An 18,432-nucleotide genomic window follows, 5' to 3' on the forward strand; every position below is an offset into this window, starting at 1 on the left:
CCAAGTTGGAGGAGCTTAGCCTTCTAACTGGCAGCAATTGGATAAAAGCAATTATTCCTCTCTCTCTAATTAGGACTTTATTTTTCTTTTCTTTTTGTTGTATCAACCTAGAGGCGTGGATGATGGGTTGTGTTGTCAAATTTCAAGGTTGCGGGGCTGTAGTTCTGTTGTTTTGTGGGTCGCCGTGATGCCATCACTGTTTTATATATATAGATTTATTTATTAGCAACATTTATATCCCACCCTTCTCACCCCTAAGGGGACACAGGGCGGCTTACAAGTTATATGTACATACAATATATTATATTATTAGCATAGCACAATATAAGCATTATATATTACTACTAGGCAGTGGGGAAGAGGCCTAAGTGAGGCCTAAGTCTGCCTGTCCCCTGGGCTGAGCGGGTTGCTAGACCAAGTGAGTGGAGCTTATCCTTTTAACTGGCAGCAATTGCATAAAAACAATTATTCCTCTCCCTCTAATTAGGACTTTATTTTTCTTTTCTTTTTGTTGTATGAATGTAGAGGCATGGATGAGGGGTTTAGTGTTTCTGGGATGTGTAGTTTAGTTGTTTTGTCCTAGGCCGAAATTTCATTACCCTTTTATATATATAGATTATATTATTATAATATTATTATCAATATTATATGTATATACAATATATTATATTATTGGTATAGCATAATATGAGTACAATATATTATTATATTGACACAGGAGACATGGTGAAATGATGTCTTCCTGGCCCCCTTCTTCCTATGTCCACTTCTCTTTATGAAAGATTATGTGATTCTGCATGTATATTCCTGTTTTCCTCTTGACCACACTAAGGTGCCATCTCAGTGGTGTTTTGATTCATTTACCCAGGGATTTAAACAGAGATTAGGGTCAGATTTTACAGGCTCTCCATAAAGGGATTCGAAAATAGCTTCTTGAGCAGTTATCATTTGAGACGCAAATCAGGTGTCGCTGCAGTCTTCCTGCACAGTCACACTGTTTGTAAGCAAATATTTTCACCTATAAAACTCTCTCTCTGGCTTCATCTTGTTTTGAACCGGTCTGAGGCCACTGTAAGGCTGGGCCCATTTTACAGCTTCCAGGAAAGGGCAGGTTTTGCACCTTTGTCTTCCTCATAAAACCTTCGATATGAGTTCATTTCCATCTTTCCACAACTAGAAGAGCCAAGGCCTCACACATTTCTGTGTTCTCAAATAATATGTTGTTTCCAGGTTGGTTCATCAAATGCAATGCTATGGCTGACTTCTCTGGTTGAATTAGTCTGCAGTGCCCTCCATGTTGATTTGTGTCTGGTCAATGCTGCGTTTGAGAATAATAATAATAATAATAATAATAATAATAATAATAATAATAATAATAATAATATTGCACAGACAGACTGCAAACAGAGGCACAACTATGTGGCCCAAATGATTCATTGGAACTTATGCCTCAAGTACCACCTCCCAGCAGGAAAGAACTGGTGGGATCACAAACCTGCAAAAGTATTGGAAAATGAGCACGCAAAGATACTGTGGGACTTCTGAATCCAGACTGACAAAGTTCTGGAACACAACACACCAGACATCACAGTTGTGGAAAAGAAAAAGGTTTGGATCATTGATGTTGCCATCCCAGGTGACAGTCGCATTGACGAAAAACAACAGGAAAAACTCAGCCGCTATCAGGACCTCAAGATTGAACTTCAAAGACTCTGGCAGAAACCAGTGCAGGTGGTCCCAGTGGTGATGGGCACACTGGGTGCCGTGCCAAAAGATCTCAGCCGGCATTTGGAAACAATAGACATTGACAAAATTACGATCTGCCAACTGTAAAAGGCCACCCTGCTGGGATCTGCACGCATCATCCGAAAATACATCACACAGTCCTAGACACTTGGGAAGTGGGCTGAGTAGGTTGCTAGGAGACCAAGTGGGTGGAACTTAGCCTTGTAACTGGCAGCAATTGGATTAAAACAATTATTCCTTTTCCTCTAATTAGGACTTTATTTTTCTTTTCTTTTTGTTGTATGAATCTAGAGTCGTGGATGATGGGTTGTGTTGTCAACTTTCGAGGTTGGGGGGCCTGTAGTTTTGTTATTTTGTCCGCTGCCCTGATGCCATCACTCTTTTATATATATAGATTTGTTGTTGTTGTTGTTGTTACTATTATTTGTGGGTGTTTTCCAAAGAGTCTGGTTGAGGACTTCTTTACTTCTGCAGGCCATGGGAAAATATCCTTTCCCATGACGTTATTTGTTGTTGTCTTTTTTAATAGTAATGTTTTAAACTGGATGTAATCTCATTGATTACCCTATTGATGCATTCCTCAGACCTGGCACTCACCGGCAGCATTGACAATTATCTAGCTACATAAAGCGGGAGAGAATTCGAGGGCAACCTACAGGCAGCTGCCTTTCCCTCTCCTGGGTTAAACCATCCCAGACCCTGTTGTTTCTTGGCATTCTAAGTGGGGGGCTCCTGCTTTGGTTTGTGACTCCCAACCCCTCTCCTGTCTCTTCCAACCCTCTTTATTATCCCTCTTCCAGGTTTTCAAGTCCCCGCATCAGGTGGTGACCGTGCTGCTGCTCCAGGCCTTGGGGGCCTTGGCACCCCCCATCCCGGCCTGCCTGAGTTTGGCGATGGAGCGTGCCGGACCCGAGGTCAAGCTGGGCCTCCTGCTGAGCCTCTATGAGACCACCACCTTCTTTGCCCAGGGCCTGGAAGCTGCCATGATGCCTTGCCTGAGTAAGTAAAAATAAAGATTTCCCCTGACGTTAAGTCCAGTCATGACCGACTCTGGGGTTGGGTGCTCATCTCCATTTCTAAGCCGAAGAGCCAGCGTTGTCCGTAGACACCTCCAAGGTCATGTGGCCACTGGCATGACTGCATGGAGCGCCCTTACTTTCCCGCTGGAGCGGTACCTATTTATCTACTCACATTGGCATGTTTTCGAACTGCTAGGCTGGTAGGAGCTGGGGCTAACAGCAGGCACTCATTCCGCTCCCGGGATTTGAACCTGGGACCTTTTGGTCTACAAGTTCAGCAGCTCAGCACACTGTGCCACCAGGGCCCCCGAACTTTAGCTTATGGAGATCTGAAACATCTTAATATTACCTCGTTGGATGCTGGAAACCGTCCCAGGTTCTGTTGGTGGTTATCAACCACACCATAGTTTTAATGCACTTAAGCAAATTTTTATTATGATAAGTTGTATATGGATTTCACTGTGTAACCAGATTTGGAAAACGTGTTGCTGGCTCGATAGTGTTAGAAGGTAAAGCTTTTCCCCTGACGTTAAGTCCAGTCGTATCCAACTCTGGGGGTTGGTGCTCATCTCCATTTCTAAGCCGAATAATAATAATAATAACTTTATTTTTATTCCCCGCCCCATCTCCCCGAAGGGACTCTGCTAGGATTATTAACATATTTTTATCTTGGGAACTGTCCCTAAATAACTGCATGACCTGATTGTTAATATATTAGTCAAGAATGAACAGTTTTAATTACTTCTGGAGCTAATTTTCTTAACGTTTGTCATGTAAAACTTTCCCAATTTAAATGTTATTCTGTCCATATCAGGGAGCCATTGAGTAGACAGTTGACATGATGAGGATAAATAGCCTAAAACATTCTGATATCATCGATCTGTTATTGTTGTAGTGGTGGGGTCTTTGAAATGCTTTATGTTTGTAGCGGGTTGTAATGTATTTGATGGAGCAATACATTTTTAACTTTTGTTTTGTGTGAATTTTTAGCTATTTTTTAAATTGTTGTCACCAGTCTTGGGTTCGAAACAGTAAAAGAAGGTAATAATAATAATAATAATAATAATAATAATAATAATAATAATAATATAATAACTTTTTTCTTATACCCTGCCCCATCTCCCCGAAGGGACTTGGGGCGGCTTACATGGGGCCTTGCCCGACACAACAATATAATAACAACAGCAAGACAATAAAACAAATATCCCAACAATAAAACATCAGCATCAATAAAAACAGTCATAAAAATCCACATACAGCATAAAATGTTAAAAACAGGAGACTAATACACAGATCTGGGCCAAATTGCAGAATATTTCAAAATGGGGAGAGGTAGTTTCACAGATAAAATGGTCAATAAAGTGCAATGTAATATGGCAAAGCACCAACGATGGAGCTATTGTTAAATGGGCAGATAATCATAGAATCATAGAATAGTAGAGTTGGAAGAGATCTCATGAGCCATCCAGTCCAACCCCCTGCCAAGAAGCAGGAAATCGCATTCAAAGCACCCCTGACAGATGGCCATCCAGCCTCTGCTTAAAAGCCTCCAAAGAAGGAGCCTCCACCACGGCCCCGGGGAGAGAGTTCCACTGTCGAACAGCCCTTCTCACAGTGAGGAAGTTCTTCCTGATGTTCAGGTGGAATCTCCTTTCCTGTAGTTTGAAGCCATTGTTCCGTGTCCTAGTCTGCAGAGCAGCAGAAAACAAGCTTGCTCCCTCCTCCCTATGACTTCCCTTCACGTATTTGTACATGGCTATCATGTCTCCTCTCAGCCTTCTCTTCTGCAGGCTAAACATGCCCAGCTCTTTAAGCCGCTCCTCATAGGGCTTGTTCTCCAGACCCTTGATCATTTTAGTCGCCCTCCTCTGGACGCTTTCCAGCTTGTAAATCAAACCTACAACGATTAATCATCGAAGGCCTTTTGGAAGAGCCAGGTTTTTAGGCTCTTCCGGAAGGAGAGGAGGGTAGGGGCCTGCCTGATCTCCCTGGGGAGCCGGCATTGTCCATAGACACCTCCAAGGTCATGTGGCCGGCATGACTGCATGGAGTTGCCTGAGTAAGTCCCCCCTTTATTTCCTATGAGACCCTCTTCTCAGGCCTTGCTTTTCATTCTTTCTCATAGTCCTCTCTCCCTTTTTCTAAATAGCAATGCCATTTGTCCTCCTGGCACTGGTGGCATTCAGTGGTTACATAACATTTGTCCCAAACGGTGTTTGACTTGCCCTGAGCCTTGTTGACACAGTCCTTTGGGTGTTTGCTGAAGCCGAACACGATGGAGCCTATCTTGAGTAAACACCACTTAGCGCTTTTTTGTGGCCTCTTGGTTCCCATCGCCTCTGAGTTTGGCAAACTCGATCACATTGCCAGCCTTTTAATACCTCCTCCCCATTCTTAAAAGGTTGAACAACTTCTGCTAAGGCTTAATTCCCGGCCATAAGTGTGTTGGGTTTGAGCCAGACTAGGGCAGGGTTTTCAGTGTTCTTCTAGGATTCCAGGAAACCAGGGTTCCAATCCTCAGCTGGCCATAGGGTCCCACATTCTCTCAGAGGAAGGCTCTGGAAAAGCCTTGCCAAGAAAATTGGGTGGGGGTCACGTGAGGTCAGGCACGAACCCGACCGTAGGGTCATCTGAGGTCAGGCTCAGCTTGCATCAATGTGGGAACAATAGATATTGAATGTGTTGTCGAAGACTTTAATCACCAGAATCATTGGGTTGCTATGAGTTTTCCAAGCTGTATAGTCATGTTCCAGAAGCATTCTCTTCTGCCGTTTCGCCCACATTTATATATTTACCATATATACTCGAGTATAAGCCGACCCGAATATAAGCCGAGGCACCTAATTTTACCACAAAAAACCTGGGAAAACATTGAGAATGGTAAATTTTAGAAATAAAAATAGAGACCAAGAAAATTACATTAATTGAGGCATCAGTTTGTGAATACAGTAGAGTCTCACTTATCCAAGCTAAACAGGCCGGCAGAAGCTTGGATAAGCGAATATCTTGGATAATAAGGAGGGACTAAGGAAAAGCCAATTACACATCAAATTAGGTTATGATTTTACAAATTACGCATCAAAACATCATGTTCTACAACAAATTTGACAGAAAAAGTAGTTCAATACGCAGTAATGTTATGTTGTAATTACTGTATTTACGAATTTAGCACCAAAATATCATGACACAGTAGAGTCTCACTTATCCAACACTCGCTTATCCAACGTTCTGGATTATCCAACGCATTTTTGTAGTCAATATTTTCAATACATCGTGATATTTTGGTGCTAAATTCGTAAATACAGGAATTACTACATAGCATTACTGCGTATTGAACTACTTTTTCTGTCAAGTTTGTTGTATAACATGATATTTTGGTGCTTAATATGTAAAATCATAATCCCAGTGGCACAGTGTGTTAAAGCGCTGGGCTGCTGAACTTGCAGACCAAAAGGTCATAGGTTCGAATCCAGGGAGTGGAGTGAGTGCCCGCTGTTAGCCCTAGCTTCTGCCAACCTATCATGGACATGTGAGTAGATCAATAGGTACTGCTCCAGTGGAAAGGTAATGATGCTTCATGCCAATGGCCACATGACCTTGGAGGTGTCTTGCAGTTTCTCAAGTCGCTCCTGACACGAAAAATAATCCTCAGAGGTTGTTGAGGTCTGTTGGAAACTAGGCAAATGAGGTTTATATATCTGTGGAAAGTCCAGGGTGTGTGAATATTTCAATTAATCACCAAGTGTGAATATTTCAATTAATCACCTTGATTAGGATTTAAAAGTATTGCAGCTTCAAATCCTGGCTGCTTCATGCCTGGGGGGAATCGTTCGTTGGGAGGTGTTAGCTGGCCCAGATTATTTCATGTCTTGAATTCTCCTCTTTTCAGAGTGTTGTTCTTTATTTACTGTTCTGATTTGAGATTTTTTTTTAATACTTGTAACCACTTGCCTCAAACAGACAAGAGTTCTTTCTCCCACCCTGGACCTTCCACAGATATATAAACCCCACTTGCCTAGTTTCCAATAGACCTCACAACCTCTGAGGGTGCCTACCATAGATGTGGGCGAAATGTCAGGAGAGAATGCTTCTGGAACATAGCCATACAGGCCGGAAAACTCACATCAATCCAATAGATATTGACTTTGCAAGGGATGGGTCATTCTGGCACTCTGTTTGCTCCTATGCTATTCACTGTAGTCTTAGAATCATGTAGGGGAGAAATGTGATCTCTGAAGCCCCCTCCTCGATTGTGATCCGTTTTTCTTGGTCTCCCAGAGGACTGCAACCTGGTGAAGGTGGGGGAGCTGGTGGAAGCCACGTACGGCCCTTACAAGCCCTTCCAGTTGCAATACAGGGCCTTGGAGGAGGAGAACCTGCTCATCCAAATGAGCGCCGTCCCACTGGTAAAGCCAAATCCGCATCCCTCCTTTCTCTTGTATTCACTTGGCATTAAAGTAGGGAGCGGCAGGAGTTCTTTTCAGAGCCATTATCAAGTCAGAAGTGTACACTGTAAGCCTGAGGGCAAAGGAACCTTTTGTAAGCCTCTCTTGATTGCTTTTGTGACTAAAGAGCAGGGCAAAAAATCTCTTAAATTTGATAAGAATAAGTAAAACATAATACCAACAACAGTAGCAATCTCCCTGGACAATAACAGCAACAATAATGGTTCAGGGCGATTATTATTATTTTTATTGTATGACACAGCAAACAAGATAGATATGCTGGATTTTGTTTCACAAAATCACAAGTCAAACACTTCCCAAGCGTCTAGGACTGTGTGATGTATTTTTGGATGATGCACGCCGTTCCCAGTAGGGTGGCCTTTTGCAGTTGGCAGATCGTAATTTTGTCAATGTCTGTTGTTTTCAAATGCTGGCTGAGATCTTTTGGCACGGCATCCAATGTTGTTGTTGTTGTTATTTTATTACGACACAGCAAACAAGATAGATATGCTGGATTTCATATCACAAAATCACAAGTCGAACACTTCCAAGTGTCTAGGACTGTGTGATGTATTTTCGGGTGATGCCGCAGATCCCAGTAGGGTGGCCTTTTGCAGTTGGCAGATCGTAATTTTGTCAATGTCTATTGTTTCCAAATGCCGGCTGAGATCTTTTGGCACTGCACCCAGTGTGCCCATCACTACTGGGACCACCTGCACTGGTTTTTGCCAGAGTCTTTATCTTGAGGTCCTGTAATTTTTTTTCCTGTAATTTTTCGTCAATGCGACTGTCACCTGGGATGGCGACATCAATGATCCAAACCTTTTTCTTTTCCACAACTGTGATGTCTGGTGTGTTGTGTTCCAGAACTTTGTCAGTCTGGATTCGGAAGTCCCACAGTATCTTTGCCTGCTCATTTTCCAATACTTTTGCAGGTTTGTGATCCCACCAGTTCTTTCCTGCTGGCAGGTGGTACTTGAGGCATAAGTTCCAAGGAATCATTTGGACCACAGAGTTGTGACTCTGTTGTAGTCTGTCTGTGCGATTTTCTTACAGCAGCTGAGGATATGATCAATGGTTTCGTCGGTTTCATGATGGTTTCATGATGCGTGCAGATCCCAGTAGGGTGGCCTTTTGCAGTTGGCAGATCGTAATTTTGTCAGTGTCTATTGTTTCCAAATGCTGGCTGAGATCTTTTGGCATGGCACCCAATGTTGTTGTTGTTGTTTTTTTTTTTGTTGTTGTTATTATTATTATTACTTTATTTTTGTATCCTGCCTCCATCTCCCTGATGGGGCGGCTTACATATGGCACAAGGTGCCTAAAATAATGCATAAAGTAAACACACAGTGCAATACAAAATAAAACCACTATACAAAATAAAACAACAATTTGAACTCAGAACAGTGCCCAATAACCTATAGTGTCGTCGGTCGTAAAAACGTGACCGTCTCGTATCCTCTGTGATGGTCTCATATCCGCTGTTGTCCGGACGCAGGCCCTGGCCCTTGTGTGTCCATGTTGCCTTCCCACTCCAAGGGTGCCTTCCTTCAAGGCAGGGCCGGGTAGTGAGTGTGGGTTTTGTGTGTCATTGTGGGGTGTTCCTCCCCAGGAGCATGGAGAGATCCTCGACTGTGTCCAGGAGCTGAGCCACTCGGTTAGCAAGCTCTTTGGCCTGGCCTCGGCCGCCGTGGACCACTGTCTCCAGCTGACTGATGGCCTCGGCGTGGGTGGCCTCCTCAAGGCCCTGAGGGCCCTCTTCCACAAGTGAGTCCTTTGCTTTGGGTGTCTCTTGTGGTCCTTTCCCAGTGGGCAAGACCCTGAGCTCTGCTTTTTGGCTTTGCCCCATTCTGCAGATACTCCTCGGACTTCAGCAACGCCTTGCTCTCCATCCGAAAGAAATGCCAGTTGGATGAGATCCCATCGGATTCGCTCTTCCAGGAAGACTGGGGTGCTTTCCAGACGGCCGTCCGGTGAGGAAACTGGAAGTAGGGTATATGTGTCTGCTTCCTCTGGTCCTGCCTTGATATATTAATATACTAGCTGTGCCCGGCCACGCTTTGCTGTGGCTAGGACTTAATTTTTCTTTTCTTTTTGTTATATGAACGTAGAGGCGTGGATGAGAGGTTGTACTGTCAATTTTCAAGGTTGTGGGGCATTTAGTTTAGTTGTTTTGTCTGGTGCCATGATTCCATTACCCTTTTATATATATAGATTATTACTAGCTATGCCCGGACACACGTTGCTGTGGCGAAGTGTGGTGGCATGGGAAATAAAGTATTAAGAAATTGGTGGTACAGTAGAGTCTCATTTATCGAAGACTCGCTTATCCAAGGTTCTGGATTATGCAAGGCATTTTTGTAGTCAATGTTTTCAATATATCATGATTTTTTTTTCGTGTCAGGAGCAGTTGCTTCTGGAGTGAGAGAATTGGCTGTCTGCAAGGATGTTGCCCAGGGGACGCCCTGATGTTTTGATGTTTTACCATCCTTGTGGGAGGCTTCTCTCATGTCCCCGCATGGAGCTGGAGCTGACAGAGGGAGCTCATCCACGCTCTCCCCAGGTGGGATTCGAACCTGGCGGCCTTCAGGTCAGCAACCCAAACTTCACCGGAGCCTCCGATGGCCTAGGGGATAAAAGCCTCGTGACTTGAAGGTTGGGTTGCTGACCTGAAAGCTGCCAGGTTCGAATCCCACCCGGGGAGAGTGCGGATGAGCTCCCTCTATCAGCTCCAGCTCCATGCGGAGACATGAGAGAAGCCTCCCACAAGGATGGTAAAAACATCAAAAACATCAGGGCGTCCCCTGGGTAACGTCCTTGCAGACGGCCAATTCTCTCACTCCAGAAGCAACTCCAGTTGCTCCTGACACAAAAAAAAATCATGATATTTTGGTGCTAAATTCGTAAATACAGTAATTACAACATAACATTACTGTGTCTTGAACTACTTTTTCTGTCAAATTTGTTGTATAACATGATGTTTTGATGCTTAATTTGTAAAATCATAACTTAATTTGATGTGTAATAGGCTTTTCCTTAATCCCTCCTTATTATCCAACATATTCGCTTATCCAACGTTTTGCCGGCCCGTTTACGTTGGATAAGCGAGACTCTACTGTATTATAATTATATCATTCTATTATTATTCTATTATTATTGTAGTATAATATCATATTATTACTATTATATTATTCATTATTCATGACTATATTGAAACTAGAATAGAGAGAAATCAGTGTTGAAACTTTGTGAAGCTTAAAATGCAAGAAGTACCATAGATTGTTGTACATAGAAATAATGGTAGTAAATAGTTTTTGATTTATTAAATACAGTTACCGTATATACTCGAGTATAAGCCGACCCGAATATAAGCCGAAGCACCTAATTTTACCCCAAAAAACTGGGAAAACATTGACTCCAGTATAAACCGAGGGTGGTAAATTTCAGAAATAAAAATAGATACAGTAGAGTCTCGCTTATCCAACGTAAATGGGCCAGTAGAATGTTGGATAAGCGAATATGTTGGATAAGAGCTTAAGAAAAAAACTATTAAACATCAAATTAGGTTATGATTTTACAAATTAAGCACCAGAACATCATGTTATAGAACAAATTAGACAGAAAAAGTAGTTCAATACACAGTAATGCTATGTAGTATTTACTGTATTTACGAATTTAGCACCAAAATACCATGATATATTGAAAACATTGACTACAAAAATACATTGGATAATCCAAAACGTTGGATAAGCGAGGGTTGGATAAGTGAGACTCTACTGTACTAATAAAATTACATTAATTGAGGCATCAGTAGGTTAAATGTTTTTGAATATTTACATCAAAATCCCTCCTTATTATCCAACATATTTGCTTATCCAGCGTTCTGCCGGTCCGTTTATGTTGGATAAGTGAGACTCTACTGTAATAATTGTAATAATTAATATAATTATAATCATTAATAATTTCCTTGCACCATTATTATTAGAGATCGGTCTTCAGTTGTCATACAGCTGATTGAGTTGTTGGATCGCTTCCATTGGGATCCAGTAGTGATGGGTAACTCAAGTAAGTGAGCCAAGTTGCATGCCGCATTGTCTCTGATAGAGATTGTGACTGGTGTTTTTTCTGCCACAGCATCATTGGGACCTGTGGGGAGCTCCTGTGCCAGTGCGGAGACTTTGAGCAACAGCTGGCAAACAGGTAAAGCTGGAGAGGGGACAAAGGCATCGGTGGGCCAGAAAGCATTGCAAAGTGCAGTTCCTGGGCACAATTTTGGAGCTCTCCCCTGACTCATTGTTGGGGCTGAGGACACTTTGGGCTTTCTTGCAGGATCCTCTCCAGGGCGGGCAAGTACCTCTCGGACTCCTACAGCCCCTGCAGCCTGAGCGGCCTCCAGGAACCCTCTCCGGAGAAGCACAGCCCCTTCAAGAACCCCTGGCAGGAGCACAACTACCTCCAGGCAGAGAGCCCGGCTGAATACGCGGCCCTCCTGGAGACCCTCTACACGCTCAAAGTAAGCCTCTTCCTCCCATTGGTCCCAGCTCCTACAAATCCCAGCTGGGTTTCGGGGAAAAATTGTCTTGCAGAGCCTGTGCCACCCAACCGTGCCTTCCACCCTCATTATCCATCACTGTATGTACTTATTAGCCAATTCATGTGATACCTCTCTTGTGGTTCATGTAGATACAAAAGGTATGAAGGCGGCAACACCCTCCAACGTACTTTCCCCAGCAAATGTTGCTAATAATAACTATTGAGAAATAGCCATTCCCAGTGGTGCAGGTTGGCAGCCCTTTGCTATATCTTGTGGCAGTGAGTTCCACTGTTTCACTATGGAGAGTTGAAATGTTAAGATGCAGAATTAAAATTTCCTTAAAAAATCCAGCCCACGGTAACTGCCAATGTAAACATTTAAACTAGAGGCAGGAGCCTAAATCCCTAGTGCAATATTATTATTATTATTATTATTATTATTATTATTATTATTATTATTATTATTATTATTATAATATTTTATTTTGACACAGCAAACAAGATAGATATTCTGGATTTCATATCACAAAATCACAAGTCGAACACTTCCCAAGTGTCTAGGACATTATTATTATTATTATTATTATTATATTTTATTATGACACAGCAAACAAGATAGATATTCTGGATTTCATATCACAAAATCACAAGTCGAACACTTCCCAAGTGTCTAGGACATTATTATTATTATTAGTAGTAGTAGTAGTTATAGTAGTAGTAGTATTATGCAGTTGGACTGGATGGCCCTTGGGGTTGCTCCTATTATTATTATTATTATTATTATTATTATTATTATTATTATTATTATTGTTATGTGGTTGGACTGGATGGCCTCTGGTGTTGCTCCTCTAATTATTATTATTATTATTATTATTTTATTATGACAGCAAACAAGGACACAAAATCACAAGTCGAACACTTCCCAAGTGTCTAGGACTGTGTGATGTATTTTTGGATGATGTGTGCAGATCCCAGTAGGGTGGCCTTTTGTAGGTCGTAATTTTGTCAATGTCTATTGTTTCCAAATGCCGGCTGAGATCTTTTGGCACGGCACCCAGTGTGCCCATCACCACCGGGACCGCCTGCACTGGTTTCTGCCAGAGTCTTTGCAGTTCAGTCTTAAGGTCCTGATAGCGGCTGAGTTTTTCCTGTTGTTTTTCGTCAATGCGACTGTCACCTGGGATGGCAACATCAATGATCCAAACCTTTTTCTTTTCCACAACTGTGAGGTCTGGTGTGTTGTGTTCCAGAACTTTGTCAGTCTGGATTCGAAAGTCCCACAGTATCTTTGCGTGCTCATTTTCCAATACTTTTGCAGGTTTGTGATCCCACCAGTTCTTTACTGCTGGGAGGTGGTACTTGAGGCATAAGTTCCAATGGATCATTTGGGCCACATAGTTGTGCCTCTGTTTGTAGTCTGTCTGTGTGTTTTTTTAACAGCAGCTGAGGATATGATCCATGGTTTCGTCGGTTTCGTTGCACAGTCTGCATTTTGGGTCATCAGCTGATTTTTCAATCTTGGCCTGAATTGCATTTGTTCTGATGTCTTGCTCCTGGGCTGCAAGGATCAGGCCTTCTGTCTCCTTCTTCAGGGTCCCATTCGTGAGCCAGAGCCAGGTCTTCTCCTTATCAGCTTTTCCTTCCATTTTGTCAAGGAACTTTCCATGCAATATTTTGTTGTGCCAGCTGTCAGCTCTAGTTTGTAGTGCGGTTTTCTTGTACTGGTTTTTTGTCTGCTGTGCTTTGAGGAGTTTCTGATTTTTGACTTCAATCAAAGCAGGTTATTCGCTTTGCTTTACATACTCTGCCAGGGCATGTTCTTCTTTGACTGCTTGTTTTACTTGTAAGAGTCCTCTGCCACCTGATCTTCTAGGCAGATATAGCCGGTCAATTTCACTGTGAGGGTGCAGTGAATGATGAATAGTCATGAGTTTTCTTGTTTTTCTGTCCAAATTGTCCAGTTCCTTCTGTGTCCAGTTTATGATGCCAGCAGTATATCTTATGACAGGTATGGCCCAGGTGTTTATGGCCTTGATGGTGTTGCCTCCATTGAGCTTGCTTTTGAAAATTTTTCTGACCCTTTGTGTGTATTCTTTGCTGACCATTATTTGAAACACAACAAGATGAGTCCACAGCAGACACTCTGCTGGCTGTTGTATTGGATCACATGTGATATTATTATTATTATTATTATTATTATTATTATTATTATTATTATTATTTATTTGTTTATCTTTTCCGCCTCTCCTTGCTCAATTGAAAAGGAGAAAGGGACCAGCCATAACTTGCTTTCGTCCTCGCGCTCGGCCCTCGCCCGCCTCAACCAGTCGGCCCACCAGCTGGCCTTCGAGTCCGTTTTCCTTCGCATCAAGCAGCAGCTCCTGTTGGTCCCCAAGATGGAGGTGAGCCAGTCCATGATGGACTTGAATAGGAGGGAACAAAGCCCCCAAAAGTCCTCTTTTAGGAGTCATGGGCAGAGTAAAGAATAGAGGGAAGAGGTCCGCCTCCTTCTCCTTCTGTCTCCTTTCGAACCCAGGCCTGGAGTACCGGAGGCAGCGGAGAGATGCTCACGGACGATCTGCCCAACTTCAGCCTCACCCCCCTGGAATACATCAGCAATGTGAGGAAAAAGGGAAGGGTTTATTGAGGTGATATCTCAGACACACAAACCTCCAGTGTGTTGTCTTTCTGGATCAGAGTAGAGCCTGGAAAATCCCTTGGTTTGGGATTGTCTCTGTGTCCTAAGGTTGTTGTGGGTTTTGTATTGCAACGGGGGCACAGCCAGTGCCGAGAGTCACGGAGTGGCTGTGCTGGGGCCTGTTCTTCTCAGTGTTGCTGCCCCCAAAGACCCTCTCGCTCCACTTGTCATTCCAGATCGGCCAGTACTTGATGTCCCTCCCGCTCCATCTGGAGCCCTTTGTGACGACCCAGGAGGACTCGGCCCTGGAGCTGGCCCTGCACGCCGGGAAGCTCCCCTTCCCCCCGGAGCAAGGTGGGTGGCTAATAAATAAATAATCATATTTATTTATTAGCGGCATTTATATCCCGCCCTTCTCACCCCGAAGGGGATTCAGGGCGGCTTACAAGTCATTATGTACAAAAATATATTATTTTATTCATATAGCACAATATAAGCATTATATATTACTATATTGTACTATAACACTATATTGTAATATTACTAGTAATATTACATGCAATATAAATATACCATTATAATAGTGTATTATTATTATTATTATATTTTATTACATTATAACATTATTATGATAAGCATATAAAATATATTATATTATTAGTTCCTGCCAACCTAGCAGTTCAAAAACATGCAAATGTGAGTAGATAAATAGGTACCGCTCCGGCGGGAAGGTAACAGCGCTCCATGCAGTCATGCCAGTGGCCACATGACCTTGGAGGTGTCTACGGACAACACCGGCTCTTCAGCTTAGAAATGGAGATGAGCACCAACCCCCAGAGTCGGTCACGACTGGACTTAATGTCAGGGGAAAACCTTTACCTTTTATTACTATATTGTACTATACCATTATACTGTAATATTATTAGTACAGTAGAGTCTCGCTTATTCAACACTCGCTTATCCAATGTTCTGGATTATCCAACGCATTTTTGTAGTCAATGTTTTCAATACATTGCGATATTTTGGTGCTAAATTCGTAAATACAGTAATTACTATATAGCATTACTGCGTACTGAACTACTTTTTCTGTCTAATTTGTTGTATAACATGAAGTTTTGGTGCTTAATTTGTAAAATCATAACCTAATTTGATGTTTAATAGGCTTTTCCTTAATCTCTCCTTATTATCCAACATATTCGCTTATCCAACGTTCTGCCGGCACGTTTATGTTGGATAAGTGAGACTCTACTGTAATATTAGGAAAGGTAAAAGGTAAAGGTTTTCCCCTGATGTTAAGTCCAGTCGTGTCTGACTCTGGGGGTTGGTGCTCATCTCCATTTCCAGAGCCGGCGTTGTCTGTAGGCACCTCTAAGGTCATGTGGCCGGCATGACTGCATAGAGCGCCGTTACCTTCCAGCCGGAATGGTACCTATTTATCTACTCACATTTGCATGTTTTCGAACTGCTAGGTTGGCAGGAGCTGGGGCTAAAAGCGGGCGCTCATTCCGCTCCCGGGATTTGAACCTGGGACCTTTTGGTCTGCAAGTTCAGCAGCTCAGCGCTTTAAAACACTGCGCCACCACCAGGGGCCCCATTAGTAATATTACCTGTAATATATAAATAATATTATTATTTTGTACTAGCTGTGCCCGGCCACGCGTTGCTGTGGCGAAGTCTGGTGGTGTTTTTGAGAAATTGTTGAGGTAGTGGTGGTATTGAATGTCTGTTGTATGGTTGTCTTTATGTTTAGTATGCACACTGAAGTGGATTATATGGCAGTGTGGAGTCAAGATAATCCAGTTCAAAGCAGATAATATAAGATTCTAAATGGGTTATATAGCTGTGTGGAAGGGCCTTGAGTCTACACTGCCATATAATCCAGTGCAAATCTGATAATCTGTGGAAGAGGCCTAAGTGAGGCCTAACTCTGCCTGTCCCCTGGACTGAGTAGGTTGCTAGGAGACCAAGTGAGCAGAGCTTAGCCTTGTAACTGGCAGCAATTGGATAAAAACTATTATTCCTCTCCCTCTAATTAGGACTTTATTTTTCTTTTTTTGTTGTTGTATCAACCTAGAGGCATGAATGAGGGGTTGTGCTGTCAATTTTCGAGGTTGTGGGGTGTTTACTTTAGTTGTTTTGTCCACTGCCGTGATGCCATCACTCTTTTATATATATATATATAGATTATTATTAGTATTATATCCCCTCTCGGCACCATGGCGGTCTTGCGTTCACATCTTGGCCTTGAACCAGATCAACGGGAAGAGAGGAGACAGTAGGGTTGACCCTGGAGGGCCTAAAGGGATGGGACGGCAGGAGAAGCCTTTCTGCTCCAGACACGTTCTTTCTCCCATCCCAAAAGGCGATGAGCTTCCAGAGCTGGACAACATGGCTGACTACTGGCTAGGCTCCCTGGCCAGGGCCACCATGCAGACGTACTGCGAGGCCATTCTCCAGATCCCTGAGCTCAGCCCGCACTCCGCCAAGCAACTGGCCACGGATATTGGTAAATAAGGGCAAGGGAGGGCATGCTTTGCTGGGTTCCCAAATGCTCCTTGCCTCTTTCTTCCTCTCTGGGGACCCACCTCCTCCTCCTCCTCCTCCCTTGGGGTCTCTCCTTTGCTTCTTGGCCACCCTGCATACACCAACCTTCTTTGTTCTTCCAGACTACCTGGCCAACGTGATGGACGCGCTGGGCCTCCAGCCCTCCAAGGCTCTCCAGAACACTGTCACCCTCCTCAAGACCAAACCCGAGGACTACAAGCAGGTGGCCAAGGGCTTCCCCCGGCGCTTGGCCAGTACTGTCGCATCCATGCGGAGCCTGGACTATTGAGTCCGCAGCGGGGCTTTGGGGCAGAGCCCTCCGGGGCCCCACTGTTTGTGCCTGGAGTTCCCCCGTCCTGCCTCGCAGTGTCGTCGTGCGTCTTCCTGGCGCTGAACTGCAGAGAAACTGTGCTGAGCAACCCAGAGACTTCGCAGCACAGATGTCGCCTTTTGGAAAGGGCTTGGTTGGTTATTTGAGTGAACTGTTGAGATTTGTAAATTAATAAAACTCTTTAGCAGTGCAGCAGTGCAGGTCTCAAACCTGGGGTAAAGGTGAAATATTTTGTTTCCTGCTAGAGAAGGTACGCCAGGGGTCCCCAAACTAAGGCCCGTGGGCCGGATGTGGCCCTCCAAGGTTATTGACCTGGCCCCTGTCCTAAACTTTAGACGTAGGGTTGACCTAAATCTACCTGGTCTTTGGAGGTCTCTTTGCTTACCTATGGTCTTATGAGATTGTCTAGATGGTCTTTGAAGGTCTCTGTGATTAGCTATGGCCTTATGAGACCATCTAGATGGCTTTTGGAGGTCACTTTCCTTACCGATGGTCCTATGAGACCATCTAGATGGCCTTTGAGGGTCCCTTTCCTTAACCTATGGTTTTATGAGATTGTCTAGATGGTCTTTGGGGACCCCTTTCCTTATCTATGGTCTTCTGAGACCATCTAGATGGTCTTTGGAGGTCTCTTTGCTTACCTATGGTCTTATGAGACCATCTAGATCAGGGGGCCCTAAGGCCCGGGGGCCAGATGTGGCCCTCCAAGGTCATTTACCTGGCCCCCGCCCTCAGTTCTATAATATAATATTTTTATATCAGTTTTAATAATATAATATATTGTATATACATATAATATTGATGATAATAATAATATATTATACAATATAATACTAATAATAATATCATATAATAATATTAATTATATGTTATATATTACGTATAATATTACAGTATAGTGGTATAGTTCAATATAGTAATATATAATGCTAATATTGTGCTATGCTAATAATATAATATATTGTATGTATATACAGCTGCTTTGAGTCCCCTTCGGGGTGAGAAGGGTGGGATATAAATGTAGTAAATAAATAAATAAATAATTTTAGACGTAGGCTCGCCCAAAGTCTGAAATGACTTGAAGGCACACAACAACAACAATCCTAATTAACTTGACTATCTCATTGGCCAGAAGCAGGCCCACACTTTCCATTGAAATCCTGATAGGTTTATGTT

General features: G+C 43.1%; 1 protein-coding gene across 1 annotated transcript in view; it reads left to right on the forward strand.

The window, feature by feature from the left end:
• The window catches only part of cog7 (component of oligomeric golgi complex 7), a 33,896-nt gene extending 16,450 nt beyond the window's left edge, over positions 1-17,446 (forward strand). Inside the window, exons 8-18 of the mRNA XM_062964524.1 lie at positions 2,547-2,745; positions 7,044-7,171; positions 8,823-8,977; positions 9,067-9,183; positions 11,345-11,410; positions 11,540-11,723; positions 14,008-14,145; positions 14,280-14,363; positions 14,618-14,735; positions 16,744-16,887; positions 17,048-17,446. Coding sequence (XP_062820594.1) covers positions 2,547-2,745; positions 7,044-7,171; positions 8,823-8,977; positions 9,067-9,183; positions 11,345-11,410; positions 11,540-11,723; positions 14,008-14,145; positions 14,280-14,363; positions 14,618-14,735; positions 16,744-16,887; positions 17,048-17,214 — 1,500 coding nt within the window. The 3' untranslated portion in view covers positions 17,215-17,446. The remainder of the gene's footprint in view (positions 1-2,546; positions 2,746-7,043; positions 7,172-8,822; positions 8,978-9,066; positions 9,184-11,344; positions 11,411-11,539; positions 11,724-14,007; positions 14,146-14,279; positions 14,364-14,617; positions 14,736-16,743; positions 16,888-17,047) is intronic.
• Positions 17,447-18,432: the final 986 nt, after the last annotated feature.

The sequence above is a fragment of the Anolis carolinensis genome, unplaced genomic scaffold (genome assembly GCF_035594765.1).
Source record: "Anolis carolinensis isolate JA03-04 unplaced genomic scaffold, rAnoCar3.1.pri scaffold_13, whole genome shotgun sequence".
Lineage (NCBI taxonomy): Eukaryota > Metazoa > Chordata > Lepidosauria > Squamata > Dactyloidae > Anolis > Anolis carolinensis.